The sequence below is a fragment of the Giraffa tippelskirchi genome, chromosome 7, assembly GCF_054371585.1.
Source record: "Giraffa tippelskirchi isolate mGirTip1 chromosome 7, T2T-mGirTip1v1.2.pri, whole genome shotgun sequence".
Lineage (NCBI taxonomy): Eukaryota > Metazoa > Chordata > Mammalia > Artiodactyla > Giraffidae > Giraffa > Giraffa tippelskirchi.
Window position 1 is genome coordinate 4,640,479 of NC_137281.1, and position 19,144 is coordinate 4,659,622.

General features: G+C 42.1%; 1 protein-coding gene across 3 annotated transcripts in view; it reads right to left on the reverse strand.

Moving 5' to 3' along the window:
• The window catches only part of LOC145515093 (zinc finger protein 320-like), a 65,639-nt gene that overhangs the window by 41,187 nt on the left and 5,308 nt on the right, over positions 1-19,144 (reverse strand). For 2 of the 3 annotated variants that reach the window (XM_081514619.1, XM_081514618.1), the window contains exon 4: positions 14,339-15,994. In XM_081514619.1, coding sequence (XP_081370745.1) covers positions 14,520-15,994 — 1,475 coding nt within the window. In that variant the 3' untranslated portion in view covers positions 14,339-14,519. Of the gene's footprint in view, positions 1-1,029; positions 1,119-14,338; positions 15,995-19,144 lie in introns of those variants that run through there. The other variant, XM_081514620.1, reaches the window with a different exon arrangement.

A 19,144-nucleotide genomic window follows, 5' to 3' on the forward strand; every position in this document is an offset into this window, starting at 1 on the left:
TCCACCAAGTGCAGAGACAACCTCTGAGGAACGGAGGTGACAAAAGTGATTTAAAGAATTTCCAGTTGTCAGAGATTTTGCTTGATTTCATAGGTCAAATTCAAAAACGGAATAAAACATTCCCTGGCAGTCCAGTGGTTAGGACTCTGTGCTTTCACTGCCATGGGCCTAGGTTCAAACTCTAGATGGGGAATTAAGATACTATAAGACAACATGGGGTGCAGTCAAAAAAAGGAATAAATCTCCTTATATCATTGATGTCTGTTTTTGAACTTTCCCTTCCATTTGCAACCATTAAGATTTGAAGTCAATAGAGAACAAACTTATGGTTCCCCCGAAGGAAGAATGGGCAAGGGATAGGGAGTTTGGGATGGACATGCACACACTGATGTATTTAAAATAAATCACCAGCAAGGTCCTCCTGTATAGGACATGGCACTCCGCCCAATGACAGTCTGGATGGGAGGGGATTTTGAGGGAGAACGGATACATGTGTATGTATGGCTGAGTCCCTTTTCTATCCACTTAAAACTATCACAACATGTTAATCTGCTCTACTCCAATATAAAATAGCTTAAAAAAAAGAAAGAAAAAAAGACGAAGTCAATGACTGATTCATTTAGCTTCAAATGCCTTAGAAAAAGAACAAATTACCCCTCACTGGTCAGTTTTTCAGATTTTATCAGATACGGTGCATATTAATGTTCAACTTTACCCTGGTTGACAGAGAGCAGACAGCGCATCCAGATGGGCCCTAAGCAATCCCTGCTGCCCAACAGCACTGCCCAACCTGTGTTGAGAAGCCCTGCCCAGGACGGTGCCCAGGGGAGCCTCCTCACAAGGGCCAGGTCAGCGGGTCATGGGGAGACGAGATCTAAGTGGAGATGACAGGCCCTGAGGGAAGGCCCGGGGTGCGTGTGCGTGTACAGGAGTCAGACGGGACACTCCAGAGTCAGACACGATTAGCGAGTCCAGAAAAGGGCATTTCAGGAAGGACAGACTGAGAATCCACTGAGAATATGACCTTACCTGGGAAAGAGCCATGCCTGACTCCTGTTCTTTCCTCTTCCTCCTCTTCTATGCTCTTCCTTGGGCAAAGTAAGTCTTTTGAAGTCAACCTTGAAAGTTGCAAAACTGCTGTTAGAATCCATATCTTCTCTGTGCCCCAACCAAACACACACAAAGATCTCATCAGGTGGAAAAGAGTCTTTGGCTGCCATTGTCACAGGAGAGACCAGAGACCAATACGGGAGTTTTTCTACCCTTTCCTTGGACTCTCGCTCCCCTCCTGGTGAGGCCTCATGAAAACAGCAGCAGGAGGCACCTCAGCTGACCCTCAGCTGTCCACCTCAGACAATCCCTTTCAGGTCACAGTCCAGGCCCTGGTCCATCCCCACTCAGAGCAGAGCCCCTACCCTGAGCCCAGATCTCAGCCCTCAGGAATGGGAGGATCGAGAGTACCGATGCTCAATGCTCGACGCACCAGGGCCCCTTAAACACTATTGAGGCTGGGCCCCACACTGACAATATGAAAAGAAATCTCTGGTCAGGGGGTACAAAACATGCATACCCAGAATTCTTCATCAATCTGAGGCAAGCCTGAGTTGACCAGCACCCAGAGGAGGCAAGCCCAGCCCACGCCTCACATTCTATTTTCCAGCTTGACTGAGGCTAACAGATGAAGAACAAGCATGTACACGTGAGGCATCCAATGTGACCATTTGATAAAGTAATTTACACTTCTGTCAACTCACCACTAGCATTTTACTTCTGTGTGGCGAGAATACTGAAGTGTTACTCTCTCAGCAAATACCAAGTATATAGAAACACAGTATGATTAACCAGTCAACATTAGATGTACATGCTGCAAACATTGATCTAAATATAGTGATTTAATTTCCTCTGGATAGCTAGACAAGGGAATCTTTAAGTCATTTTCTCTAATAGCCATACCATTTACATTTCCACCAGGAGTACACAAGAGTTCCCTATTCTGTGCGTGTGTGTGTGTGCGCGCGCGCGCACGTCCATGTTTTGGGACAGGGAGGGAGAGGACAGGAGAGGAACCAGCACTGGCCTGGCAGCAAGAAAGTAGCAGCTACACTTTCCCAAGGATGTCCCCCTGCACTACCATTCACTTGGTGTTGCCAGTCCTCTTGATTCCTGGAACAATCTCTCCCTACATTAAAGAACTTAACGGCCCCTCTCAAGTTCTGTCCACAGAAACATACCTAGCAAAACCTCCCTAATGAAAACTTTCTGCCATTTAAAGCTTAGTACTCATCATTTCCTTCCCTTTTAGACTCAAATAAACTTACAAACTCTCATGGGGTCCAACACGGTCTCAATAAAACCCATAATGATCCACTCATCCTGCTGTAAAAAAAACCACACACAGACAAAAAAAATCCCAAACTCTAATAAATCATGCCAGAGAGAAAAGTACGTATGAAGACATCAAAGGATCCACTGGATGCAAAACACCATGTTTTCATTCACTGTAACCTCAGCCCAAAGATTGTCATCTTTGAAAACTACATATAAAAGATGTTTTCAGCAATGCACAAGCCCCAGCGAGACCCAAACATCTCCCAAGGAAATACCCCAAATCCCCCTGTTAAATTTCTTTATTTGCGACACAAAATACTGAAGACTACTAAAGGTAAACAACAAAATGACCTCTGAAACTTTTTTTATATTACTCTAAAAACTGTAGAAAGATTCTTTTCTCTCTCTCTTTTCCCCTGGAACAGGAAGGATCTACTACTTGCAAGAAGTAATGGAGATCTTTCTCAGAGCAGTGTCCCTGCACAATGATTCTTGGCCTCCCCAAAGACCCAACACAAGTCACCGTGGAGTGGATGCTGAAGGGCACCCTTCAGCTCTATCTCCTGACAACAAGGCACCCATTCTCCTGCACCAAGGGTCCCTGTGTGCTCAGCTTAGGCTGTACTTCTAACATTGGAGGAAAATAATTTTCTGTGCCTGAAACAACTGCCTTCACGGAAGCCAAAACATGGAAGCAACCCAAATGTCCATTAACAGAGGAATGGATAAAGAAGATATAGTACTTATATATATTGAAATACTACTCAGCCACTAAAAAAAATGAAAAAAAAATGCCATTTGCAGCAACACAGATGGACCTAGAAATCGCCATACTGAGTGAAGTTAAGTAAGAGAAGGAGAAATATCTTATGACATCCTTTAGATGTGGAATCTAAAAAGAAATTATACAAATGAACTTACAAAACAGAAAGAGACTCACAGACTTAGAGAATGATCGTGGCAGGGGATGGCGGGAAAGGGATAAATAGGGACTTTGGGATGGACATGTACACACTGCTATATTTTAAATGGATAACCAACAAGGACCTACCGTATAGCACACGGAACTCAATGTTATGTGGCAGCCTGGATGGCAGGGGAGTTTGGGAGAGAATGGATACATGTATATGTATGCCTGAGTCCCCTCACAGGTCACCTGAAACTATCACAACATTGTCAATCAGCTATACCCCTATACAAAACTAAAAGTTAAAAAAAGAAATCCACAAATTTACATTTAATGCTGAGAAATGTTTCTACTATGGTCACTTCTACTCAGAGCCTGTGTTCCTGTCTCCAAGCCAGCATTTTTATTTTTCATTCTGGGAAGACAGGGACCCATATACAATTCTACAAAAACTAGACACGCTCTCCAAAAAGAACTGCCACACAGAGACACATACCCCATTTGGCCAATCACTTCAGGGTCAGCGTTGCTCTGAGTTTCTGGTCTAGTCTCTTGTCTGCATGTTATAAGCGGGCTCCCTGAGGCCCAGAAGGGAGACATTTTTTGAAAAAGTCTTGGTGGAGTGAACAGAATAGGGGTGTTTCCCAAATGAGATCCTGCAAGGTCAGTGGGCAGAGTTTGTCCTTATCGTCTGTCCCATTTAAAACACCATCTACCAGGTACCTGATCAAAGGAAACTTCTCTTTCAAGGTCTGATCACACAGACACCAAACAGGTAATTCTTCTTTTCCAGAAAAATCAAAGTAAAATAATTTAAACAGTCGCAGAAGCACAGCTGCTGGTGCAGAAAACATTGTAAGGGTTTAGCTTAGAAATAAGCTCTGAGCAAACTTCTTCATCATGAACAGAGGAATAAAAGAGGCAAAAAAATATATAAGGGATTCAAACCCCTTATATAAACTGGCATAGTATTTGCATATAACCTACACACACCTTCCCATATGCTGTAAATCATCTCGAGGTTACTTATAATACCAAATAAAATGTGAATGCTATGTAAAAAAAAAAATTAGACTAACTGGTTAAACCAGGTTTTGACCGTTAATATAAAACACATTTCTACCAAGTACTCATCAAAAGAATCTAAACGTATACTAGTTATGAAAGAACTTTTCCAATATATTAAGATAAAGCAGGGAAAGCACTTTGGTGTCAAGAATATCTGAATCAGTAAAAGGAAATAATCTTGCTGTCAATGTTTTTAAAAAATTGAGGATATAGCATATTTAGAAAAGAACCGCATGAGTAGAATACATAATGCCCCCAAACTTATTTCACAAGTTAATAATTATTTGCAGCGAATAGACATGTAATGCACTAGTATGTATGTAAAGTTAACAACAAAAGAAATGTAAAGGAAACAGAGAAAAAAGTAAATCCATTACAGAAAAACAACACTTTTAATGTTTCTTTAAAGAGGACTATGCGGCGACAGAGCCAGTCCTTTCTTGTCCCACTAGTGCCCCCTCCATCCCATGCCAGGAAATGGAAGGGGGTGACCCACACCTGTCTTGAGTCAAGTCACTGCTCCTTGGCTCAATAGGGACTGGAAAGGAATGTTATCTTGTCATACAAACAATTGAAAAATGTACAAACCTTCCAGCTTTGCAATATTAATCTTCGTCTGTATAATTTAAGCAAATAAAATTTAAATTTATTAGATTCTAAAGCCAGAAAACAGTGCATCATAACTTTGTCCAAATCCAATCAACTCACCTTTCCCACCTGGACCCAGTTACCCCTCTACCTGCACAATTTTTTTTTTACCTGCACTTTTATGCGTTTCCATTTAATTGTCTATCTCCATCCCCCCCGCCCCCCCGCCCGTTTCTGTCTCCTTTTTAATCTTTTCTATTCTGCTGGTGCTCCTGCTGGTCTGTTTCTCTCTGCTGTCCTGCCACACTCTGCAACTTGTTTCTCCTCTTGTTGCTTTCTCTCCCAAATCTTTCCATTTCTGCCTTTATTCCCCCAGCTCAACGCCCTCTCTTGCCCTCCGGCTACAAACCTTCTCTGCCTCTTACAGTCCCTTCCTCCCCACTCTCAGGCACCCCCCGTGGCTATGCTTCCTTTCTGCTCTGCTAGTCACACGCTGTCATCCGTTCCTCTCCCAGGACCACGATGTTCTGAAGGCCACGGCTCCTCCACCCTTTATCCTCTCGCCGAATCTCTGTGAAGTACCTCACCGCTGCTGCTCCCCTTACCGCCAGTGATCGAGGCCCCCTCTCCCCATGTTGCTGCCCAATCCCTGGAGATCCGGCTTTTAAAATTTGTTTTATTCACCTGCTATTTTCAAGGCTAACTCTATTTCATCTTACGGTCTCTTTACAAGCCCCTCAGCCATCCTGTCTCCATCCGTTTCCCCTTATTCCTTCCACTTCATCAGTTTTCCTCTCTCTCAGGTCTCTTTTCTATGCGGCTGCTGATCCCATCGCCCGCTTATTTGTGGCAAAGGAGACGCAGTAAGAGGGCTGCCTACGGGAAGAGACCGTTTTCCAACCGAGGGAAGAATTGCGGACCGAAGAACGTTGGCCGGGGTCACCTGCCCCTACGCGGGGTGAGGGGACGGGCTGGCAGGGAGGGGAGGCCCGCGGGGCGGAAGGAGCGGCCTGAGGAGATGCGAGGACAGAGGGGCCGGGAGGGACGGGGTCTCAGGAGCGGGGCGGGCTCTCCGGAAGCCGGGGACCGGGGAGCGGGCGCGGCCTCCAAGGGCCGAGAGGGCGAGGCTGGGGGGCGCGAATCCACCTGGCGAACGAGGGCTTTACATGAGGCGGGGGGGCAGAGGTAGGAAAGGGTTTTAAGCAGGAAAATGTACGAAAGGCGGTGTCTACTGAGACCAAGGCCAAGGGCAGGGACCGGCCTCTGAGATTTCAACCCAGAGAAAAAGACACCCAACCCGTAACAGCGACCTCTGGGTTGACTGGGGGTGGAGAGGCGGGTGCTGGGATTTTAGGCCCGTGCCGACCCCCACGTCGTGAGGATGGAGTTGGAAGGGGGGGCCCCCCGCCCCGCCGCACAGTTACACTACCAACGAGCAACTTACTCTCAGCGGGGTGACCGTCTCTCCGCGGAGTCCACTTCCGGTTCCGAAAGGGTCGGCGCCAGAGGGGCCAGAGGGGGGCTTCCGGGGGCGGGGCCTTGGCGGAGCGCTAGGAGCCAGGAGAGGACCCCCCACCCCGGACCCTGCAGGGAAGGCTGGGAGGCCGGGCGGGCGCGGAGCAGGGGGCGGGGAGTGGGAGTTGATCCCGTTAATTTGAAATTGCTTTTTTAAATGTATTGTCCCACTTTGGGGGTGGGGGGCGGTGCTGGGTGCTCCCTGCTGCCTGGGCATTTCTCTAACTGCAGTGAGCAGGGGCTACTCTCTAGCTGTGTGTGGGCTTCTCACTGCGCTGGCCTCTCTTGCCGAGAGCACAGGCTCTGGGGCACACAGGCTTCAGTAGTTGCAGCTCCCTGGCTCCAGAGCACGGGCAGTAGCTGTGGCCCACGGACTTCGTTGTCCCAGGGCACGTGGGATCTTCCCCGACCAGGGATGAACCCATGTCTCCCGCAGTGGCCGGCGGATTCTTGAACACTGAGCCACCAGGGAAGGCCCACTGTCCGTTTCAAGGTGAAAGCTGGGCCAGTTGCCTGGGCCAGTTATACTGAAACTAAGATGTTGTCTGCTAACAAGTTGAAAACGGTTACAGTAAAAAGGTTTTCGCCAGCAGTTTGCTTCCATGTCCAACTGACTGAACGAGTATGAGATAAAAGGTTCCAGGTAAACTTTTTAATTCTCTTTCCCCAACTCGTTGGCAACAGGAAACCTTACATGTTTGATAAATTAAATTACATGTCGTTTATAAATATCTAGATCATTCCCAAATAAGATAGAGTGAAATACTACTAAAAATAGTATTTTGCCTTACAACTCCATAAACCATTTGTTTTTGTCTTTGAAATCTTTGGGACTCGGGACGGTGAACTACACAGAGAAGGACACAGCATTTCCCCACACTTGCCATCAGATCTTACTCCCTTCCTGGTGAGGCCCTCACATACACAGCAGCAGTGGGCACCTCAGAACACCCGACAGTCCAGTTCAGGTCACAGACGAGGCCCTGGTCCATCCCCACTCAGAGCAGAACGCCCTCCCCTCAGCCCAGATCTCGGCCATCAGGAATGGAAGGACTCAGAGTACTGAAACTCAATGAAGGATCCAGATTGGAACCACCTGGGGAACCTTAAATATAATTACCGTTGGGTCTCAACCCATTTATTTGAAAGGGACTCAGGGCACAAAAATGTATTTACAAAGTGCTTCTTTAATCTAATGTGAAGACTGGGTTGAGCATCAAGGATGAATGAATGGATAGTGAAAATGTGCTGTGTGTATATATATATATGGAATGGAATATCACTCAGGCATAAAATCTTTTTTTTTTTGGCTGCACTGTGCAGCCTGGGGCATCTTAGTTCCCTGACCAGGGACTGAACCCAGACCCTGGCAGTGCAAACATTGAGTATAAGCCACTGGATTGCCAGGGAATTCCCTAAAATAAAGAAATATTTCCATTTGCAACAACATGGAAGGTACTAAGCTAAGTGAAAAAAAAGTCAAAGACAAATACCACATGGTTTTACTTATCTATAGAATCTAAAAGAGAAAAAAATGCAAAATACAGTAAAAACAGACACACAGAAAAAATATGTGATTTCCAGGTGGGGTAGAGGAGTGAATTATGGGAAGGAGTTTAAAATGGGCACACTGACAATTACATAATAAGTCAGTCAGGAGGATGTATAATATACAGCATAAAGAACAGGGTCAATAATATGGTAAGAATTTTGTTTGGGCACAGATGGCTACTAGACTTACTGTGGTGGTCATTTCATAATGTATGCAAAAATTAAACATTAAACATTACACCTGAAACAAAAATTGTACAGCAATATGTTTCAACTAAAATTAAAAAGATGCTCCACTGTGGAGAGACACCATACAAAACTAATTAATGTAGGTGGCAAGGCCCATAACCAATGCTGTCACCTCACTTGATATCAGAATAAAGACTTTTGAGGAAAACTACACAAATGCATGACTAAGCTGATCCAAATTTTAAGCCTGGTAGAACATAACACGATTCTTTCTAGGGAGAAACTTGACAAATGTACTGAATGTGATCAACTTTATAAAAACATATATACCTTTGTGGTCCTGAAAGAATTAATATAATATAGAAACCATACAAGAATGTCAAGACTTTGCAGCAATTACTCAGGATACTCCACAAGGAATTCACACTAGACAGAAACATGACAAATGTAATGGGGAGATACATCTTCAAACAATCCTTTCAATGGACTTACAAATAAGATAACTTACAGTGGGAGGAAACTCAGTCTATTAGGTTTGAAATAACCAATCTCAGATGTTAAATTCCAGAGAATTAAAAGTTAAAATTCTTTAAAATTCATGAGTTGATACCTGTCAAAGCATCAGACATCTGTGGAAAGATCTAATTATCTGCAGATGGTACATTGTTTATTCAATTATCTGAGGTCTCATGAAAAGGTCCATTGTTATTAATGACCTACAACCTGAAGTTTCAAATCTGTTGATGTTATTGTTCCATTATCTGCCTTTCATTTGTCACCATGATGCATGCATGCATGCTAAGTCACTTCAGTCGTGTCCGACTCTGTACGACCCCATAGACGGCAGCCCACCAGGCTCCTCCGTCCCTGGAATTCTCCAGGCAAGAATACTGGAGTGGGTTGCCATTTCCTTCTCCAATGCATGCATGCATGCTAAGTTGCTTCAGTCGTGTCCGACTCCGTGCAACCCTACAGACGGCAGCCCACCAGGCTCCTCTGTCCACAGGATTCTCTAGGCAAGAATACTGGAGTGGATTCCCATTTCCTTCTCCATGATAGTTTCAGGGAAAAGATGGGTAAAATGAAATCCCACCTATTGCATTAGGTGGAGTTTATTCATACCCATGAGACCAGGAAAAACTAGGACACTGATTTTAAGAAGCAAGATGGTATAAATTTGAGAGCATGGGGACAGCCAGAGTAGAGATGTAAAAATATTATCTAAAATATGCTTTTGGGACCTCCCTGGTGGGCTTCCCTGGCTCAAATGGTAAAGAATCTGCCTGTAATGTGGGAGACCTGGGTTTGATCCTTGGGTTGGGAAGATCCCCTGGAGAAGGGAATGGCAACCCACTCCAGTATGCTTGCCTGGAGAATCCAATGGACAGAGGAGCCTGGTGGGCTGCAATCCGTGGGGTCGCAAAGATTTGGATATGACTGAGCAACTAACACACAACACACACACCTGGTGGTACAGTGGCTAAGACTCCACCTTAGTGCAGGGCCGGAGTTCAATCCCTGGTCAGGGCACTAGATCCTAAATGCTACAACGAAAAGATCCCATGTGCTGAAACTCAGACCTGATGCAGACAAATTAATTTAAAAATAAAATATCATGTTTTTGGTGGCCATGACACCTTCTCTAGATACGTTGTTATGAATGAGGGCCATCACTGATGATTATGATTGTGAAAGATTATTCTAGCAGATGGTCAAGAAATAGAGTAGAACTGGACACTGTGAAAGTGGGGTTTTCATATGTGTTTCATGATGGGCTACGTGTGGAAGAAAAAAAAAAAAAAGCAGGGGAACAATGGTTTTTGTTGTTTGTTTGGTTTTTAGCCGCACCTCATGGCATGTGGGATCTTAATTCCCTGACCAGGAACTGAGCCTGTACCACTGGCATTCGAAGGCACAGTCTTAACCACTGGACCACAGAAGATCCTCTCTCCCTTTTAAAAGGGAATAGCTGTTATCTACCATGGTAGTGGTGATGGTGGTTTAGTCGTTAAGTCGTGTGCTACTCCTGTGACCCCATGGACTGAGGTCAACCAGGCTCCTTTGTCTATGGGATTTCCCAGGCAAGGACTAGAGTGAGTTGCCATTTCCTTCTCCAGGGAATCTTTCCGACCCAGGGATTGAACTTGCATCTCCTGCATTGGCAGGTGGATTCTTTACCACTGAGCCGCCAAGGAAGCCCTTTGTTGTCTACCATAGCTTATGGAAAATTAGTTTTATTTCAGAACACTGCAGACAGAGTGTTACTGAAAGTAATTCAATGAAAAGAACAAGAGCAGAGAGTGCATGACAGGGATTCAAATATGCACACTGTTTCTGCATTTTGGTACTATTTTCTTTTGAATGTATCACTTTTCATATCTAAATTAATGAAGGATTGAAACTTCCCTGGTGGTCCAATTACAACCCTCCTGTATATTTCTCACATTCAGGTAGGATGACACGGTTAAAAAGCATTTCAAAATGGATTCTTTGATTCCTTTCCCTGATACTGGAATCAGAATAACTATATCAAAATTGGCAGGTTAGAAATTGGCACTTTAACTGCTGAGAGTGCAGGCTCAATTCCAGGTCAGGGAACTATGATCCTGCAAGCCACATAGCATAGCACCCCCCCAAAAAAATATGGTTAATTATTTAAGTGTATTTAGAATCAGATAGAGCAGAAAGGAAATAAATCTATGACTTAGAAAACATAAGGGCTCTAAAAAGTTTTGCTTGGCATTTCAAACATGAGGCAGAGTCACCATATGTTATGTGGAATATTATACTCTCAGGATAAAGAACGAGGTCTTTTGATATAATCTCTCCCTAACACTTTTCCCCCCTTTGTTTTTCTTTGTTCAAGAGAGAAATATGAAATTAGAAATTTCACATCTATTATTAAAATTATGGTGGCCATTTAATGCAAATGGCTAATGATAGCAGAAAATAATGACTAGGATTATTATGAAAATGAGACAAAATCTAAAATCAAAGTGTTTTGCCTCTCAACCTTCACTCTTCTTGGTCATTCAGAGGATTCATCACATCCCACATAGCATCTTCTGGAGCTTCCTGTTTAGTGAGAATGATAAACCTACTTCTTTCAGTTACTGTTTGCCAAGTGTCCTCTCATCCACGAATAAAAACTATCCTACCCAAGAAATAGAATTACTATTTTGTCATGGGTGTAGAATGGAGCATCAGTGAAAGAATCCTAAATTGAAAATGTGTATTATAGCGGGGGAAGGAGAGAGTGGAATGAATTGACAGAGTAGCGTTGAAACATATACATTAACACGTTGTAAAACAGACACCTAACGGGAAGTTGCTGTGTAACCCAGGGAGCTCAAGCCCAGTGCTCTGTGACAACATAGAGGGGTGGGGTGGGGTAGGGGGTAGGAGGGAGGTTCGAGAAGGAGGGGACATAAGTAAACTTACGGCCGATTCACGTTGTTGTATGGGAGAAACCAACACACCGTTGTAAAGCAATTATCCTCCAGATAAATATAAATTAAAAAATAAAAGAAAATGCTGTGGATTAAAAAAACTTCATGAAGACATTTCTTCACTGATGAGTTAGATCTGTTTAGCACATGTTGGAGAAAATTCACAATGTGTGAATAAATCACACTGTGAGAATTTATGACAACCATTCAAAATGCTTGGGTGTAATGTAACAGAGTAAGGAATTTGGTGCCACAAGTACAATGCTTATTAGACCATCTCACTCACTGCTCTGTGAGCCTACCTATTACACAACCCTTTGCACTGATCAAGCGCATTCGCACACCTGTCAGTTGAGAATGGTCTCAATCACTGGCTACCTAGCAGGAAACAAAACCAATACCCTGCCTTCAAGGAGCATATTCTATAGGGGGAATTCACCAATAATTGAATCACATATGATGGTGTTAAGTACTATTAAGGTGTACATGTACAAAGATGGAGTGACAAGGTGTCCTAAATTAAACTGTGTTCAGAAAATGCTCATATAACAAGACGACGTCTGAATAAAATCATTCACTAATTCAAAGTGTGTGCCATGCGAATACAAATGGGGACCCATGAGACAAAGGATCTAAGTGGCTTCCGGCATCCTGGAAAATACACAAGGAACACAGGGCTTTGGCTCATTTTCCATTTCTGACCTCCAGAACCATAAGAGAATAAACTTGTGTTCCTTCAAGTCTCTCAGTCTGCGATAACTTGTTAACAGTAGAAACAGGAAATTTAAGGAAATAATGCACGTAGAGAATCAAAAGAATCTATACAAATTTCTAGAAAAAAGTATAATTTGCAAGGTGTCAGGACATAACATGCAAAAATCTATTGTAATTTTATATGCATGCAATTTACAAATGGAAACTGAAATTAAATATAGAATATGATGTTTGCTCAAAAAGAAGAAAAATGTGTAAATCTAACAAAATAAAGACTTTTATGCTTAAAACCTACAATGGAAAGGAATGAAATCAAAGACGATCTTTTATTTAGGTCATCTGAGAGAAACATATATTTACTGAACTGTTAATAAAACATACCAGATTGACTGAAGACACAACATAGAAGTGATATTAAAATATCCCAAATTGATATACAGTCTTAATGCATTTTCCATCAAGATTTTTATAGATCAAACAAGATTATTCTAAAAATAACAGAGAGAGGTGAAAGAACTAGAAGAGCTAAAATACCTGAAGAATATTGCTGTGGTTGGAATCGCCCCACATGATCTCAAGATTTCTAATACAGTGACAGGAATCTAGACTGTGTGGGCTTTCTGGAATGACAGACGCAAAGACCAATGGAACAGAATGAGGAGACAAGAAATAGCCCTCCATCACTACAGGTTTTCCCAGATGTCACAGGGGTAAAGCATCTACCCGCCAATGCAGGAGACACAAGAGATCTAGTTTCAATCCCTGGGTGGGGAATATGCCCTGGAGGAGGAAATGGCAACCCACTCCAGCATTCTTGCCTGGGAAATCCCATGGACAGAGGAGCCTGGTGGGCTACAGTCCATGGGGTCACACAGAGTTGGAGACAACTGAGCACACACACAGTACATTAACCCTTGAACAGCACAGGTTTCAGCTGTGTGGATTCAATCATATGGGCGTTTTTTCTAATAAACACTACTACAGTACTACAGGATCTGAGGTCAGTTGAATCTGAGGATGCAGAACCACGGATATAGCAGGATAGCATTAAATTATACATGGATTTAGAACTGCTCAGGAAACTAAACCTTATCTCCCTGCCTTGTTCAAGGGTCAAGTGTACTTCCAACTACTTTTTGACAAAGGTACCCAGGCAACTCAATGAAGGAAGGACTGTCTCACACTTGTGCTCAATGAAATATTCATAGTACAAAAGAAAATTTCTCCATTTAAACTTTACATCTGTCAAACATCAGCAAAAAGTTATTCTACGCTTTAAAACAAATTATGGAACTTTACACTATGAGATTTAGGAAAAATGCTATAGAACAAAAACTTCAGAATCCGGAACTTGATGCAGGGTTGTTAGACATGTCGCAAACGCGTGAGCCAGGGAGAATATACCTGGGATCAGTGTTTCCATGAGTGCAACACAAAACCCTTCAAATAAAAAGGGTTTTTGCCCTCACCTTCAGCCTTCTCAGTCACAGCGCAGTCATGTTACTATAAGGTGAGGATTAAGTACTCACGGAGGTTCAAGGGGCAGAGGACCCCATCACACCCCACATGGGAGCCTCTGGACTTCCTGTTAGATGAGAATGATAAACCTCCTACTACTTTCAGTCCCTGTTCTCCAGGTGGTCTGTCATTCACAAATAAAAACTGTCCTACCTGAGCAATAAGACTGTTATTTCACATACATGGCATTTGGGAGATAATCTCGAGAATGAGTTAATTAATAAATTCCTCCTCTTAAGGCCTGACCACAACACATTTATCTGGTTTCTATCCAGAATGAGTTTTCCAATGAAGCCTCAGATGTGGATACCTGCTAAAAGCCTTGCCGTATCACTGTATTACTAAAATCTCACCAGGATGGATCACCTGATGGTAACTCATGCTTGACACTGAAGGATTTGCCTCACTCATTATATTTGAAAGGTTTCTCTCCAGTATAAAGTAGTATCTGGCAGATCTCAAGGTGTGAACTTGGACTGAAGACTTTGAGATACTTAGTACATTTGTAAGGTTTCTCTCCACTATAGATTATCTGATAGAAAATGAGGCTTGCAGGCACAAAATCCTGGGCATATTCATGACATCTGCTTAGCTTCTCCCTACTATGAAATCTCCAGTGAATTGTATGCTGTAAGTTTTGAATGAAGACTTCCCACATATGTCACACTTACATAGTTTCTTTCATGTATAAATTATCTGATACTTAGAGAGGGTTGAGAACTCAGTAAAGGCATTTCAAATTCATTACAGCTGAAAGCCTTCTCTACGTTATGTATTCTCTGATGAACTGCAAAAAGTGAATTTCGACTGAAGACCTCCCCACACTCACGACATTTGTACGGTTTCTCCCCCGTGTGAATTCTCTGATGTTTTCCAAGGTTTGGCTTTTGAGAAAACAACCTGCCACACTCATTACATTTGAAAGGTTTCTCTCCAGTATGAATTCTCTGATGACTTTCAAGATTTGAATTTCGACTGAAGACCTTCCCACACTCATTACATTTGTAAGTCTTTTCTTCATTATGAACTCTCTGATGCTTTGTAAGGTATGCTCTTTGATTAAAAAATTTGCCACACTCATTACATTTGTAAGGTTTTTCACCAGTATGAATTCTCTGATGACTCACAAGATTTGAATTTTGACTGAAGACCTTGCCACACACATTACAGTTATAAGGTTTCTCTCCAGTATGAATTCTTTGATGACTTGCAAGATTTGAATACTGATTAAAGACCTTGCCACACTCATTACATTTGTAAGGTTTCTCCCCAGTATGAATTCTCTGATGTCTTCCAAGATGTGAATTTTGACGGAAGACCTTACCACACTCATTACATTTGTAAGGTTTCTCTCCGTTGTGAATTCTCCGATGAATTCTAAGGCATGAATTTTGACTAAAGACTTTGCCACATACATCACATTTACATAATTTCATGCCTGTATGGATTACCTCATGTGTGGAGAGGTGAGAGCCACGATTAAAGGTTTTGCCACACTCATTGCATCGGTAAGGTCTCTCTCCGGTATGAATTCTTTGATGACGTTTAAGGGAGGAATTCTGACTACAGACTTTGCTACATATGTCACATTTATACACTTTCTCTCCTGTATGCCTTATCTGATGTCTACGGAGGGATGAGCCATGATTAAAGGTTTTACCACACTCATCACATTTGTAAGTTTTCGCACGAGTGTGAGTTGTCCAATGACTTACAAGGTGTGACTTTAGACGAAAAACACTGCCACATATACCACACTTATATAACTTCTCTCCTGTGTGGATTAGAAGGTGTCTACTGAGGGAGGAGCCGTAATTAAAGGATTTACCACACTCATGACATTTGTAAACATTTTTCTTAAATATATGCAGTTCATCCTGAACGTTTAACACAAGTCTATTTTTAATAGGCTTCTTTTCTGCATTCCACCTACCTTGTCGATCTCTTCTGTGAGTTACATTTTCCGTATAGATTATAGGCATTCCTTTGTAATTTCTTTCATCATTCTTCCACTGACACCCAAAGTCATCTTCCTGGATTTCCGTGAAGCAAAAATATTTCATTTCAGGGCCTTCCTGTCTTCCCAACGTCACTGTTTGGAATGCATCTCCTCTATCACTGCTTGCTGTTGGTTGTAATTTATTGACCACATGTATATGAGAGATATCTACAAGATACAAAGAACCATATGGTGTTATTATTCATTACAACTCATGAATAAAAGTATAATGTTGAATATATGACATTAAACCAAAAGTAGGGAATTGCCTGGCAGTCCAGTGGTTAGGGCTCTGTGCTCCCACTGCAAGGGGGATGGGTTCGATCCCCAGTCAGGGAACTAAGATGCTGTACAGCATGGTCAAAATAAAATAAAACAAACCAAAAGTACTACTTATGCCCAATAATGTTATGAAACTTCTGAATCATGACCTTAAACGTTTTAGGAACACTAAAGGAATAGGACTCTTGACTGAAGAGTGATTGATTATATGTAAGGTGAGAGTATGAGATGGTTGGATACCATCACCGATTCAATGGACATGAACTTGGGCAAACTTCGAGAGATAGTGAGGGACAGGAAGGCCTGGCATGCTGCAGTCCATAGAGTTGCAAAGAGTCAGAGCACAACTTCGCTACAGAACAACAACAACAACGACAGCAAAGTTCTAACACCCTGTGACAAAAACATTCACACTAGACAAACACAGGTTAACTCTCAAAGAAAGAATATTTTGTCACTATGACACCATAGCATATACCAATTAACAATAGATATACTGTGGTCTCATTAATAAGGAGACAAATAATAATATATTTACATATATTCTGTACATATATTCTGTATTCTATGGCATACAAATAAATGCTAAGGACCACACAATCCACTATAATGTACATAATCCAAAACAAACTTATCTAATGAATAAATAACTGGTAGTATGGAATTATAAAATACAGCATATAAAAATGGAAGAATTTGTTAACACAGTTTTTCACAAAAAATTTTTCTGAATATCTGCTATAGAACTATGTATCCATAAAGAATATGCATTTTACAACATTAACAAGTGGTACATGTCAGTTGTATTCTATAATAAAAGCTGAAAAGCCATCATATATTAATTATAACTAAGAATTAACCAATGAAATATTCTAGAGTTATGTAATTTAGCAGCAAATAAATAAAGCCATTCTCAACCTTCACAGAACACTTAAAATTCTCCAGTTCATTGGCTCTAAAAAGATATGTAATAAAGAGCAATTTATAAATTTATAAACTAGGGTCAGACACAATGTGGATTCGCACAAACTGGAGATGAAAAGCATACAAGATGTGATGCAAAATGGCATTATAATAAACATGACAGAATATTAATATAACTATTTATAAAAAATAAGTTTTCAGGCTTTCCTGGTGGCTCAGTGGTGAACAATCCGCCTGCCAATGCAGGAGATGTGGGTTTCACCCCTGATCCAGGAAGATCCCACATTCCTCACAGCAACTAATCTGTGTGCCACAACGATTGAGCCTGTGCTCTAGAGCCTGGAAGCTGCAACTACCGAAGCTTGCACACCCTAGAGCCCTGCTCCACAACAAGAGAAGGCCGCACACAGCCGCTCGAGAGTGGCCCCTGCCCTCCACAGCTAGACAAAAACCACAGAAGCAATGAACACCCAGCACAGCCAAAAATAAATACACAAGTAATTTTTTTTAAAACAACTTTTCAATCATGATTATAAAACATGAAAGAGTCTAAGCCATCAAAGAGCACTAATTTGATTCAAAAGGCTTGTTTTTAAAGGTTTAAAAGGCGTGAGGTAAATCAACACAAGTTTTCAAATCACAGGTTTGACTCACAGATTTCTATGCATGACCACAACTTATACAGAAAGTACCGAGAGACACAGGATTTGAACTGGAGCTTCCAAACAATAACAACGTATTCTAAAGCATGACCGCTCACCCCAGCAGCACAGATTACAACATATTAAAACAAATGCCAGGAGTTTAAAAAGAATATTCCAAGGGAGACATAAAAGAAGTCAGCCATGTAACTAATAATGTTATTTAGCCACCCTTCCTGAAAATGGTTTTTCTAAGTCTTCACAGCTGCACATACTGATTTTGGTCGTGTCATGAGAAAGTTGTACAACAGAAAAAGAGGCAGCATTTTTACACTGAGTGATGTGGAAAGCGAAGCGATGAGTGAAGGAGTGCTGGGGAAACTGGGATCAAAATAATTATTTAAATATGTGAGCAAATGACAGTCTTCCCATCCACATAAAAGTACCATGTGAGGAAAGGTCAGGAATGAGAAATGGCATGAGTGGGGCACAAGGTATCTGCACATGCGGGAGCACAGCTGCTGACTGTATGTCCAGGTGAGTGTAACTGTACCAGCGAGCAGCCAAGATGGCGGAGCAAACGCACCCCATGCTCACTGCCTCTCCCGAGCACAACAATCTCACCTTCTCTCCCGAGCACCAAAATCACGATAATCTGCAGAACGACCATCACTGACAAAGACTAAAATCTACCAGAAAATATCTGCTACAACTAAAGCCATAAAGAAAGAACCCCAACGAGATAGGAGGGACAGAGTGGACCCATGATACAATCAAATCTCATACTTTGTGTGGGTGACGGACTAACTGGAGAGTAATTATAAAACGCAGTTTCTCCCACAGAATCCCCACATCAGACCCTCCAGTCCAGGGGTCCGACATAAGGAAGAGGAGAACGTGAATAAAGTTTTCCTGGGATAAACTCCTACATCATTTCCTCTGGCTCATAGGAGAAGGTCATTAGTATCTGGAAACAAGACTGACACCGTGCCCTTGAGACATGCTTTCGTGACAGTCCTCAAAGCCGCGAAAGGAAAAAAAACAACCAGGAAAGACTCATCAGTGAGGCTCTCATGAGACTTTCTATCTCGTATCCTACAACATGCTGACCAATCTACCAAGTAGCTTCAAGTGATGACTTAGTACATAGCAGGAAAATATTATAACACATAAGGAAAAGCATTCTCCATCAAAAACCTTCTGTTAGTAAATCCGCCCCACAGAGTCCATCTGGAGCTGCCCACTACAAGTGGATTATCACAGTAAGGAAACTGGATAAAATTATAGACTCTAGGAATCTGTATTTCAAAAGCACGTTTCACATTCGAGATTATAAACTTTTCTACTTGAAGGCAAGAATGTGCTAGTTATTTTTATATTTCTCCCAGAGCCCTAGTGAAAGCCAATAAGTTAATTAATCTATTTATTTATTAAGTTTATTTAATCACACACACACAAAATCCCTCAAGTT